The sequence below is a fragment of the Leptonychotes weddellii genome, chromosome 11 (assembly GCF_054177405.1).
Source record: "Leptonychotes weddellii isolate Sample4059 chromosome 11, ASM5417740v2, whole genome shotgun sequence".
NCBI lineage: Eukaryota > Metazoa > Chordata > Mammalia > Carnivora > Phocidae > Leptonychotes > Leptonychotes weddellii.
The window spans coordinates 45,090,316-45,103,112 of record NC_138379.1 but is presented as its reverse complement, the minus strand read 5'-3'; the positions used below and the strand labels follow the sequence as shown (position 1 = coordinate 45,103,112).

Sequence of the window (12,797 nt, the reverse complement as noted above, 5' to 3'; positions counted from 1 at the left end):
GAAAAAAAAAGAAGAAGAAGAAGGTAGCGGGAGGGGAGGAATGAAGCGGGGGAAATCGGAGGGGTGGACGAACCATGAGAGACGATGGACTCTGAAAAACAAATTGAGGGTTCTAGAGGGGAGGGGGGTGGGAGGATGGGTTGGCCTGGTGGTGGGTATTGAGGAGGGCACGTTCTGCATGGAGCACTGGGTGTTGTGCACGAACAATGAATCATGGAACACTTCATCTAGAACTAATGATGTAATGTATGGGGATTAACATAAGAATAAAAAAAAAAAAAAAGAAAAGAAACTTCTGCAGAAAGCCTTAGTGTAATACAACAATCTGCTAAGTATTTTAGTACCCAGCAAATAATGGATTTGTTCCCAAATTACTCTGTGAACATAGAGCCTGAAGATGTGTGACGATGAGTATATTATTTGATCTCAGTTTCGGCAGTGGCTGTATTACTTCTCCTAGGCTTTGTCTTTTAGGGTCCTATATATCTCTGCCTCGATATTCTGTTTCCCATTATTCTTATTGCGTCCATTGAGGGGGTACAATTGGAGTCAAAGAGGTTTCAGTAGCATTGGCTACTATGGACAACATGATAAAAGGTGTTTCTGGCTATAGATAACTAGATACAATCCTAATGTGGATATCTTTAGGCTCTAGAATCTAACCTGAAGAATAGGAAGTGAAGATACAAAGATGTGTGATGAAGGATAATTTGTATTTTCTGAGACTGTGAGGCTTTTCTTGTTAATAACCTCAATTGTTAACGGTGAAGGTTTAAGCTATAATGTGCTTCATTGATTTCCTCTGTCCCTTGTGATGTTTTACTAGAACTGTTAATTTGTTCATTATACTAGTATTTGTAGAAAGATGTTTTGTATTTTAATGTATCATGATAATAGTACCAGTTTGGCTGATTGGTTTATAGGTTTAAGTACAGATAAATAAAATACCCACTTAAAAAAAAAAAGAAATAATCAGTCACCTGGACTTTATAGAAATTGTCGTTGGTGGGCATGTAATCTAGTAATTAGTGACAAAAAGGTCACCATCACCTGATGAGCTGGATGAAGTCAAGAATAACTGTATATGGTGAGGAAAACATTTGCATTGTAATTGGAGGCCCTGAAGTAAGAAAGGCTGAAAACCTGAGACCAGTTACTGATCAACCAGCACAGTCCTATCAATCCACTCTACACTCTACACAATCCACTCTACACATGTTCCTTAGGAGGTGTGAGAACAGTCTCTCCCAATGAAGGTTTCCAGGAAACCCTAGAGAGGCATAGCCAGATACAACCAGCCCCATTCTGACAGGTCTGAAGGAGGGGTAAGGTCAAAGAGCATATAAAAATATACCCATCACATGACATGCTGAGGTTACTGAAGGCTAAAGGGAGGGGAGGAAAGAAAAACAGGAATATCCAGGCACAGTGACACCAGACCTACTTGGCCCTACAAATAAGGTCTGAGATTCTACCAGGACAGAATTTGGGGGTTTTGCTAGAATTCTTAGGATCTGAAACCTGGGCATTCTGAGATTGCCCATATTTTATTTTAGGCCTAAACTGAAGCAATTTAAGAAGCTGTTCCTCAACCTCAGAGTCTCCTAGTACAGAAATTCTTAGGGTGGAGACCATTGGATGTGGATTGTACAGAGTCTGGTTCCTTACATAACAGGAAGCAGGCTGCTTTATAAGTATGTTCCCATACAAGTTATTGTTTTAACAAGGACATTTTGGGGAGGGAAAAAGAGTGCTATATGAATAATGATGCTGAGGAAAGTAAGTGTAAACCATGATTATCTGGGGCAAACCAGAAAGTATGCTCACCCTACTCAAAGGCACATTCCTAGAACAATCTTTCTTTCTTGGGGGATATTCTTAATCCCTGCCTAACCTATCAAAAACAGCAATTTGTTGTATTTCAATTCAAACATCATTAAGACTCCAGCCTTTACTGTTAACTTACTATTTATCGGGCTTTTTTGCTTAGGACTTTTGCAGGGGAATGAAAAAGTGAAATTCACAATCTCTGCCCTCAAGCTGATTACATCTGGTTAGAGAAGACATGCACATACATACATACAGAGACACACATATGTTGATAAGATGTGAAATAAAAAGGGCTAGGGATGACTCATGATCCAGAGTCAAGCCTGTGACAATGCTTTGAATTTCTCGTTCCTATTCCTCCACCAAATGCCTGGTGTACAGCTTTGCTCACTGCAGAAACACCATCAGAGTTTATGGAGTGATTCAAAGTCTCTGCCCTGTTGGAGGGATTCAGAGCCATTTCCTCTTGCAGGAGAACAAGGTGAAAATTCCCTGTCGGATTGGCTTGGTCTTGACACTATAGATGATGGGGTTGAGCACAGGAGGCACAAAGAGGTAGATGCTAGACATGAGTGTGTGCAGCAGGGGTGAGGCATGCTTGGCAGCACGATGCATCATCAACACACCAATCACAGGCACATAGTACAAAAGCACCGCACAGATATGTGACACACACGTGTTGAGGATCTTCCACTGTCCCTCCCCAGAAGCAATGCCCAGCACTGTGTAAAGAATCAGCACATAAGAAACCATGATGAGCAGTGAGTCCAGCCCAAAAGTGGCCAGGACAATGGACAAACCCAGGATGCTACTGAGCTTAGTATCAGCACAAGGCAGCTGGATCAGGTCTGAGTGGAGACAGTAGGAATGGGAGAGGACATTAACATGGCAATAGGGCAGTTGCCTCAAAAAGATTGAAAGTGGGGCCATGAATGTCACACTCTTCAATGTGATTCCCAGACCCATGCAGATGATACAGGACAGGGTTAGAATGGCTGTATATCGCAGTGGATTGTAGATGGCTATCAAGCGGTCATAACTCATGGCCAACAAGACCCTTGACTCCATGCCGGAGAAGGTGTGGATGAAGAACTGAGCCAGGCAGCCATCAAAGTCAATCTGGCGGGCATCAAACCAAAGAATACCCATGACAGTGGGCAGTGCAGACACAGAAACACCAACCTCAGTCACAGCTAGCATGGAGAGGAACAGGTACATGGGCTCATGTAGAGCAGTGTCCTCATGCACTGTTGCCATGATTAGGCTGTTACCCACAATGGCCACAATATACATAGTGAAAAAGGGAATGGAAAGCCAGCCATGTTGGGCCTCCAATCCTGGGATGCCAGTTAGGAAGACAGATAGGATGTCAAGACTTTCATTGCTTTCAGCTCCCATGTCACCCACAGCAGAGATAAGTCTTCACCTGACATTTGAAAAAAAAAAACGAAATTAGCTACCTCCTGAAGGTTTTCTGCCTTATCAGCCCACCTGAAAGGCTGAAGGAAGGAGATGGAAGGAAGTGGGGGAAGTTGGAGCCGTCTACATCATTTTGGGTAAAAATATAACAGACACTCTCTTCTCACCTCCTCTTCCTCTGACCTCTAAAATCCTAAAATTTTACATGTAAAGGAGATATTTGAAATGGCCCAATCTTATGAGAGACAACATAGCTTAAAAATTGAGAGCAGAAACACTAGAATAAATCAGACCTGTCAAAATCCATACTCAGCCTATTTACTAGATGTGTGATGTGGGCAACTTATTTATACTCTGATCCAAAGAGGTTTTTGTTTGTTTGTTTGTTTTTGTTTTTTACTTGTAATGTGGAGATAAGAGTAGTAACTTGTATAAGAAACAGAAGCCACCTAAGGGAGAAGAATGGGGAGATGCTGGAGAAGTTGGTCTTCTTTATTTTCACAGGCAATGAAAAGGACAGAATGGCAGATGCACATTTTTTTCCTATGCAGACAGGGGGGCAGATGGAAGAGACCAGGAGACCTTCTAAAGTGGCCCCTCTCAGAAGTCCATTGATTCAGTTGCCAACTTGACAGTCTTTCTAGGACCTGAAGCCAGAATCCAATCTTGCACCTATTGATAGAATCCCCTCCACTGCATCCTTAACAAACTGTCACCCACACTCAGTTTGAACACTCCCAAAGATGGAGAGCTCATTGCACCTAACGCCACTATCCTGGTTAGATGCACTGACTTCTACAGTGCTTAAATGTGCTTCTTCCACATTGTATATAACTACTGCAGATGCAGAGAAACAATCTCTTTCAGGTTTCATCTGAATATTATTCTTCATGGTATCTGTTAATTGCTTGCAAAATACATCTTAACTTGCAAACATGTATTAACTTGTGTAATTATTTAATGCCTATATCCCCTATTATACTGTAAACTCCACCAAAATATAGTATTGAGTTTTTTTCATTTATCATTAGACACCCAATACTAGCACAGGGTCAAGCACATAACAATGTTTAGTAAATACTTAACTGGATAGATAAATAAATAATCGAATGGCTAAATTGTACCTGAATGTTCCAATCATAATAATCTGTAATCTTCCCTTCTTCATGCTATGTATCCTAAGTGCCTTTAGCTGCTCAAAGTACCTGATTTTTAATTTCCTTACCACAAGTCCTCCTATCAAGGTGTCTCACAGAGAGTAAATCTAATATGAATAGACAGTGTGATATGTAGCTTATAAAAAATTCATGGATTTTAGTCTTTGTTAACAGAAGTATTTTATTCAGAAGATGTCCTAACACTTACATTTACAATTTGATACTTTTCCCCCGGTTTACATTGTCTTACCTTCTTTGATAATTTTCTTAACTCATACTATATTATTCATATTTAAAATTTTCATTTTAGCTGCACCTTTTCCTAACACTATTTAAACAGAAATAATAACTTTCTCACCTGTGACTTTAAAATATTGTGTACAGACTTTTCTGGTTTTGCTAGAATTACATTCATGCCTCTGTCCTTCCTGTCCTACTTTGAGTTCTTTTTAGGGTCAGACTTGTGCCTAGTTCGTTCTTACTTTCCTAGTACGTCACCTAATTCTAACACATAGACATGCTTAAGAAATCATGAATTAATAAAAGCATGAACAGACTGCTCAGGACCATAACTGAAGTGCTTTCAGTTCTGGGTCCCATACTCTAGATTGGAGTTAAACCAGCTGGATCACACTCAAAGGCAAGGGGATCAAGTCATTTAAAGGGCGTGGAAGGAGCCAGTGATGTCTTGAGAAAAGGAGACAGAGAAGAGGTAGAGATGTGTGGGAGTGGGTATAAGAGGTGCTGAGTGATAGGCAGAGATCACATGGAGACAGTCTTGAGCCCAGGCAAGGAAGATTTTCTAAGAGTCAAAGCTGCACAATAGGATGATAATCTTCCAGTCAGTGGAGATGTTCAAGCAAAGACTGAATAATCCTTGATGGGAATACTGGAGGGACAATTCCAGCATCTGCTGAATTGGGATTAAAGGCCCTTTCTGCCTTTTTCAGCTCTCTGCCCTCAGGCCTGATGTCCAGCCTGCCAAGATCTCTCTCATTCTGTGACACTGAGAATATCAGGGCTGTGAATCTATGTGGGGCCCAAGAAAGGTCAGCTCTCAACCCCTGCCATGTGATCATGTGTCTTTCTCTAAACCACTTTCCATCACCCTATCTGAAAGTGTGTGGGAAGACACAGGAACATTTGAATAAACATTACTCTACTGGTAGGAAACCTACATGAAAATAAGATCTGGGGATATTTTTTCTTAAACCTCTCCATCACAGGCCAAACAAACTACAGTGAATACACAGCCCATATGTGCCTTGACAGGGACTCATTCAAAGATACAGAGACATGAGAGACAGGGAGAACCTCAGAGGCACAAATCGAATTGTAGACCAAAACATACTCTTGCACACATACCTGGAGATGCAAACTCACCTGAGAGAGCTTTGTGAAATGGCAGTGAGATTGAAAGAGTGTAGGCCAGAGCTCAGGAGGACATGAAAATAAGCCTTAGGCAGGCAGTAACCAAGAGAGGAGGCAGACTCTATATATCTGAGTGAGAGTCCCCAGGGCCCTGGCCTGGTGTGCCTGAGGGTGATGCTGAGCTGGTGATGGGAAAAGGAGGGGGATCAGATCTCACCTTGGGAACAGAAAGAAAAGAAAAACACATCCCTTAATTACACTTCCCTCTCTCCACACAGAAAATAAAAATCCCAACTCCTTCCCTGTGATGAAGAGAATGAAAACAAATCCCCCCAAGCTCCATGGCAACATCCTCTTGGCCCTCAATTATCCAGTCTTGAAACTGGAGCTCTCAGCCCAGAACCAGGAGTCTACATCCTCAAATTCTGGGCTTAAAACCTATATCTCAGACAGAACCTAAAACTTAGACCCCCGTGGGCAAACTCCAGGACTGAGAGCACAAGAGAGTTTGGAGCCCAGGATTTAACCAATAAGGGATATGACTGTAGCTGCCTTCATCTACTCATCATAGCTGTTCCCTACTCAATTTTCACTCCCATCCCTTGCACTCAACCCCTCATCAAGCTCCGAGGTCTCCTCCAGGAGAGACATCCCAGGATACTGAAAGACTGTAGGGCTCAAAGTCACACAGATGTAGGTTTGAGTCCTAGTTTTACCATCTACCAGCTTCATGATTTCAAGAGATTAGCATTTCTTCAACTTGGGACCCAATTCATAAGGAAGTTAGTACCTATCTATAAGGGTAGATATTCAAATGAAAAGAAGAAAGTGACAGTTTTAAATGTGATTGTTCCTCACATGATAATTATCATAAGTTCTGCTGGAGTCCCCAATTTTAGATTCCCCTAATAAATTATTTCCCAAATATCTAGACTTCCCACTAAGTATTTCAGTTGACCTCAACCTTGTTCCAGTTTCAAATAGGGTATAGATATATTTAAAGAAGGCATAGCAGGAGAGCTCTCCCCGCCTTTTTTAATCAAGGGGTGGGATACATGGGGAAAGCAAACAGAGGTGGATATAGAGAAAATTCCCCTTTCCCCATGAGGAACTTTGAAGTATCTCAGAGAGGCAGTTTAAGAGACTTCCTGCTTTCCACTATTGTAGAATTGGTTGGGTCAGATGAATGAGTTGGGAACCAGGAAATGCAATTCAAGAAAATGCAGATTACAATTGTGAATAAGGTCAGAGAATCACTGGGGGAAAAAGAGACCTAAAAAATGCAGATTGGGCATAAGCCTCTGGTGAGTAGGGGCAAGACTTTGAGAAGTCATAGAGCCAAGTGACTCTAGCTATGTCATTAGGGACAATATGATGAGGAACATGCCTCAGATCAGATCTGATTTATTCATTTATTTAATTAGTCATTTGGTTGTTCACTGAATTAATATGTACTGGGTATATCAAACACTGTGCTAGGTGCAGTATTTTAGGTTTGACTGTCATTATCTCTTTTTTTGATTTTTGAAAAGTCCTTTTTTAAGACTGTTTCTGTTTCTATTAATTGACAGGAAAAGTCAACAGAAACCCTAAGTACTCGTTTGGAGTGATAATACTAAATATAACATCTGTACAAATCTCAACAAAAGGGACTTATTATAAGTGTTAAAAGTTATCTATGGGGAAATTATGAAACACTTTCCCCATTAAGCTTAAATAGAGAAATAAATATGCCCTGTGGAGTATAAGTGGGATTTTCCACAATAGAGCAAAGCAAAGATGGGCACAATGCAGGTACATGTTTGGGTAGAAGAATATAACCAGAGTAGGCATATCCCTTCTAAAAAAAGGAATATGCTCTTTAGAAAGAAGATCATAGACTTTGTAGAAAAGAAAGAGAAGCTTCAGAGAGGTGTTGTTCAGGGGACTTGCATGCATTGAAATCCCATTGACAACTGGCAAGGTCCCACATCCCACTGTGACAAACAGCTAATTTTTTTTCCCCCTAGGTTCTAATTGCCTAGAGAGCAGACTTAAAATTAGAGCTTACCATAATTTTGGATTCCAGGAAGGTTGTGATGGCATGGGGTGAGAATTGGGGGGTAAAGAAGGGAATCACATGATTGTACAGAGTTACTGTGGAATGGCTAGGGATTGTTCATCAAATCCTTCTGTGAAGCTATTTCAGTGTTCCACCCGCACCACCTCATGGAGATAAAAGGCTGTAAATCTATATTTCCCTTCACCGCAGCACCATAAGCTTCTGTCCTGCACTCAGTCTCCCCCAGCTTTAAAAACCACCCACAGGGCACCTGCGTGGCTCAGTTTAAGCATCTGAATCTTGATTTTGGCTCAGGTCCTGATCTCAGGGTCATGAAATAGAGGCCCAGGTGAGACTCAGCGCTCAGCACAGAGTCTGCTTGCCCCTCTCTTTCCCCCTCTGCCCCTCCTCCTGCTCTCTCTCTCTAAAAAAAATAAATAAAATCTTGTTTGTGCACACACTATCTTTGAAGTAACCTTCGGGCAAGGGTGTCAGGGGAAAGGGAGGTGAGTCTGCCACTCCTTGAAAGCCAGGAGCCCTGTAACAAGATCTCAACTGAGTAGAACAATTGGAGCAGACCCTTGCTGGGGATCATTTGGGGACTTTTAATTGTGAAACACTGTGAGTAAATACGCATATGCCAAAGTGCCCTCAGACATTGTATGCCCACCCACAGTGTAATAATAATCTCTCTGCTGCCTCTGATCTTGTATTAATTCAAGGGTGTGCATGTGGGGAGAGTTTTCACAAGACAGAGCAGACTCACATGAGCAAATGCTGGAAACAGTTATAGTCCTCAAAACCCAGGGGACAGTGGTTCTTACTTAAACAGGTGGAACATTCGGGCTCTTTCTTCATTGAGTGCTTTTGTGGCATCACGATATACAGGATCTTCAACTAAGTTTTCTGTTCTACAAGTAAGGATGAATGTCAGAAATCCATTCTCCCAGATCACCACCAACACCAGTAGTTGATTTCATCCTTCGTGGAATCACCTATGCCAAATTTCTTGGAATAACCTTCTCAAGGATGTTTTGTTCTTCACCATGAAAACCTCACTTATGTTCAGATTTACTCCTGGCACAAGCTTGACTCTACTGAAGAGAATCTTTATCAGTTGGGTGTTAGGTGTGCAGAAAGAGTTAACATAGCAGCCCCAAGACAGCTTACACTGAGAATGGTCATCTTGCAAAGTGGCCCTCAGTTGGCATCTGGGAACTTGGATCTCCAGGGTGTTCCCACCACCCAAACTGTTAAGAGTGACTCACTAGGCCTAAACTGTTTATGCAAATGATGTGATTTATGCTGAGCACTTGCTTTCCTCCTGGAGGTCTGCAATTTTGGTATTGCCAATAGAAGCTGCCTACGTGACTAACCTCCAACAAAAACCTTCCTAAGTTTTTAAAGAAATATAAATAAATAAATAAATAAATAAATAAATAAATAAATATCTTTTTAAATAAAACCACCCACAATCTTCTCAAGATCGTGCTTCCCAAGTTTCTCAATATGAAACTTTCCCTTTGTCTAAACAAAGTTGTTTGCAATTCTAAATATTCTAGGACAATATTCTAGGTTAAAGCTTCTCAACCTTTGAGAATTATATCAGAATTACCTGGAGGACTTATTAAAACACAGAGTGTTAGACCTCACCTCCCAGAGTTTCTGGTTCAGGAGACCTGAGGAAGGACCTGAGAATGTGCACATTTAACAAGTTCCCAAACATTGCTGGTGATGCTGGTCTGAGAATCACACTTTGAGAACCACTTTTCCAGACCCTTGTAACTCATGAGTCTTGTTATTTTTGTTACACATCACATGGGCATTACCTTAGTGGTGTTTGAAAGAGTAGCACTGGGCTTCTCAAGCTTTAATCACCCATGGATCTTACTAAATACAATTTGAATTCAATACGTCTTGTGTGAGGTTTAAGATCTGTTTCTCTAACAAGCTACCAGATATACCAATGCTGCTGTTCATTGGGCCACACTTGGAACAGTAAGGTTCTAGCCTTTTCTTTGCCTAAAGATTTCTTCTCAGGCAGTTATTTATGCTAAGATCATTACCTTCTCTTCTTCCTACCACCCTGTATCAAGTACCCTAACCTTTCTCATCCTTCACAAAGTACTTTATATAAACACACAGACACACACACACACACACACAGTCTTAGCCTGCTCTCCGAAAACCAAATGGGTCTTCTCTTGTCATGCAGCATCAAGCCTCCACAGAATTTTGTGTCTAATGGTTATCATTTCCCTCACTCTGAGTGGTAGTAGGATTATTTGTGCTCAGCCTGTTTGCTCGGTAAAAATTCCATTGTTTCCATATATGCCACACATTTTTCAGGGCATCTGTACTCATTTTTATGTTTTTCCCTTGATATGTCTATCTCTTACTTAACAATATGCCTTGTTGACCATTATAACATTCTTAGCGACTAGCTCAAGATTTTTCACATGGTAAATATTCAGTATATATTTACGACATTTTACTGAGTCAGGTGTTCTCTTAGTTCCATATTCATAGCTCTCAAGATCTTGGATTAAAGCTCCCTGTGTTTTAACATTCCTAAAGCTGGCAAAACAGCCCTAGTCTTTTCTCCAAAAGACTTCTCTTAGTAGTCTTCCTCAAATCTGGGACTTATGGAGGATTTTGAAGAGCCCTCTGCGTATCTCCTTTGTCTTCATGCTGTAGATGATGGGGTTGAGCATGGGGGGTACAAATAGGTAAACACTGGACATCATGACATGAACAACAGGTGGGGCACTTTTCCAGAAGTGATGGATCATAGAGACAGCAATTATGAGCACATAAAAAGCCAGCACTGCACAGATGTGTGACATGCAGGTGTTGAGTGCCTTGAGCCGCTGCTCCTGGGATGTGATGGCCAGGACGGCTTTCAGGATCAATGCATAGGAAAGCAGGATGAACGCCACGTCAATGCCATAGGTGAAAATGACCACAAAGAGCCCATAGATGTTGTTAACATGGATGTCTCCACATGCCACTTTCATGAGATCTGGATGGAGGCAGTATGAATGATGCAAAATTCTGTCCTTGCAGAAGGGCAGTCATTTTACCAGAAAGGGAAAAGGGAAAAGGGTGATGAAACTCTTGGCAAGGATGCCCAGGCCCATAGCCAAAATGCGGCTATTGGTGAGCATAGTGGCATAGCGTCGTGGGTCACAAATAGCCACAAAACGATCAAAGCTCATGGCCAGCAGTATGCCTGATTCCATGAAAGAGAAAGTGTGGATGAAGAACATCTGAACCAAGCAGGCATTAAAGCCAACATGGTGGTAGTTGAAGCAGAAGGTAGCAAGCACAGTGGGAAGTGTAGAGGACACCCCCAGATCGTTGAGAGAGAGCACAGAGAGGAAGTAGTACATGGGCTGGTGCAGAGCAGGCTCCCAAAACACCAGAGTGAGGATGCTGAGGTTGCCTATGATGGAAATCAGGTAGAGGATGCAGAAAACCAGGGCAACCCAGGCATAGCCTGTCTGCATCCCTGGAATGCCTGTCAGCTGCAGTGTGGCTGGCTGGAAGGGGGTTTCATTGAGGCTCAACATGGCAGGCAGGTGGGAGAATACAGATGGAGGGTGAGCCCCAAAGGGTGTGTTGGAGGAGTTCTTCACTTTCTTTCAGACATCCTGTCTCCAACACAAAAGGTTAGAGATGGAAAGTGTTTGTCTATGTTTCTGTTTCTCTCATTAGACTATGAGCTCTCTGAGAATAGTAACTGGGTTCAACTCATTTCTGTATCACCAGTGCGCAGTACCCTGTCTAGGCCGTGGCAGAAACTCCATGAAAGTGTGATGATCAGGGAGTGCCTATGACGTGGTAAGGCAACAAGGTAGGAGGCAACATGAATGATGCCCCCTAATCTTCACCTTAAAGTACATCATCCCTTCATTTCCCCCATCTCACCCCAGAAGCCATCTTCTAGAAATCTAGGACAAGTAGAAATTAAGATAAACAGGGAAAAGGAAACACCACTCATGCCTTTGGGAACCCTTTGGGTGATGCTGCAGATGACTCTTCTACCCCGTGATCTTACAGCTTCAATAGCCTTTACTCAGACTTCTCCTCAGTCTCCCAGTCCCACAGCTATCCCTGGATGTGTCATCACCAAAAACTGTTCCACCTGTAAAATCTTAAATTCCTTTATTTTCTACTTTATTACAATAGTCTTCTACCTTCCACCTGTCCTACCTTCTCATGCCCTTATAGTGCTCTCAGTGTCTCAATAACTCTCCCATACTATCCTGGCCTATTTGTGTATGAGCTCCTCCTCACTTATTCTCTGACCCACTCTCCCACTGGGACTGGTACTCTCATCTTCTCTTTGTTTCTCTTTCACATTCATACTTGAAACCTAAACTTTTTATAATTCTGTAACCAAACTTCTGGATGTACAGCTGGATAAAACCAAAGAAGCAAATGTTTTATTAGAAAAGACAGAGACAGACCAAGAGAGTCATTTTACCACCACCTAAATTTTAAACTCCCATCTTTATCTGTTCTTACCCACTGGTTTCTGAGAAAGAGGTGTATGCCCTTGTCTAAAGCCAGGCCCTCCACCTCCAGAATTCCATTTCCTGCTATCGCTTTCAGAAACCTCTCCCCCTAGTCTATTGTACTGCAAGTTCAGTTTCTCCTTTTCTGTCTCTTTCCCTTCAGGCAGTAAGCATGTACAAGACCAGACAGACCATCATAAAGATATAACCTTCCCTCTCTTGCTGCCTCATTATTACCTTCCCTAATTCTTAGTCAGACTCCTTGAAACACTGTCTCTCTGCCATGGAAAGGGGGCTTGTTTATGTGTCTGCTTTTCCAGTTCCATTCTGAGATCCTGAAAGTCAGGGTTTCAAACTTATTGACTTTACCTTCTATTACTGTTCAATTTATTGTACTGTGGTTTCCACACTTCCCCCTCCCAACTGAAATGAATTTCTCTATGCTCACCAGTGACCTCT

The 12,797-nt window shown here is 41.9% G+C and overlaps 2 protein-coding genes and 1 pseudogene across 2 annotated transcripts; 1 reads left to right on the top strand and 2 right to left on the bottom strand.

The window, feature by feature from the left end:
- Positions 1-612, top strand: part of LOC102726188 (homeobox protein NANOG-like) — a 2,138-nt pseudogene extending 1,526 nt beyond the window's left edge.
- A 1,325-nt stretch (positions 613-1,937) lies between these two features.
- LOC102747059 (olfactory receptor 51L1-like) lies at positions 1,938-3,228 on the bottom strand. Its single transcript, XM_006732755.2, has one exon. It carries the CDS (start codon positions 3,226-3,228, stop codon positions 2,281-2,283), a length of 948 nt encoding a protein of 315 aa, XP_006732818.2. The 3' UTR covers positions 1,938-2,280.
- Positions 3,229-10,448: 7,220 nt separating this feature from the next.
- LOC102733066 (olfactory receptor 51I1-like) lies at positions 10,449-11,902 on the bottom strand. The gene is given in 1 exon segment (XM_031027471.2): positions 10,449-11,902. A coding segment is annotated over 1 exon segment (942 nt). The 5' UTR covers positions 11,391-11,902.
- Positions 11,903-12,797: the final 895 nt, after the last annotated feature.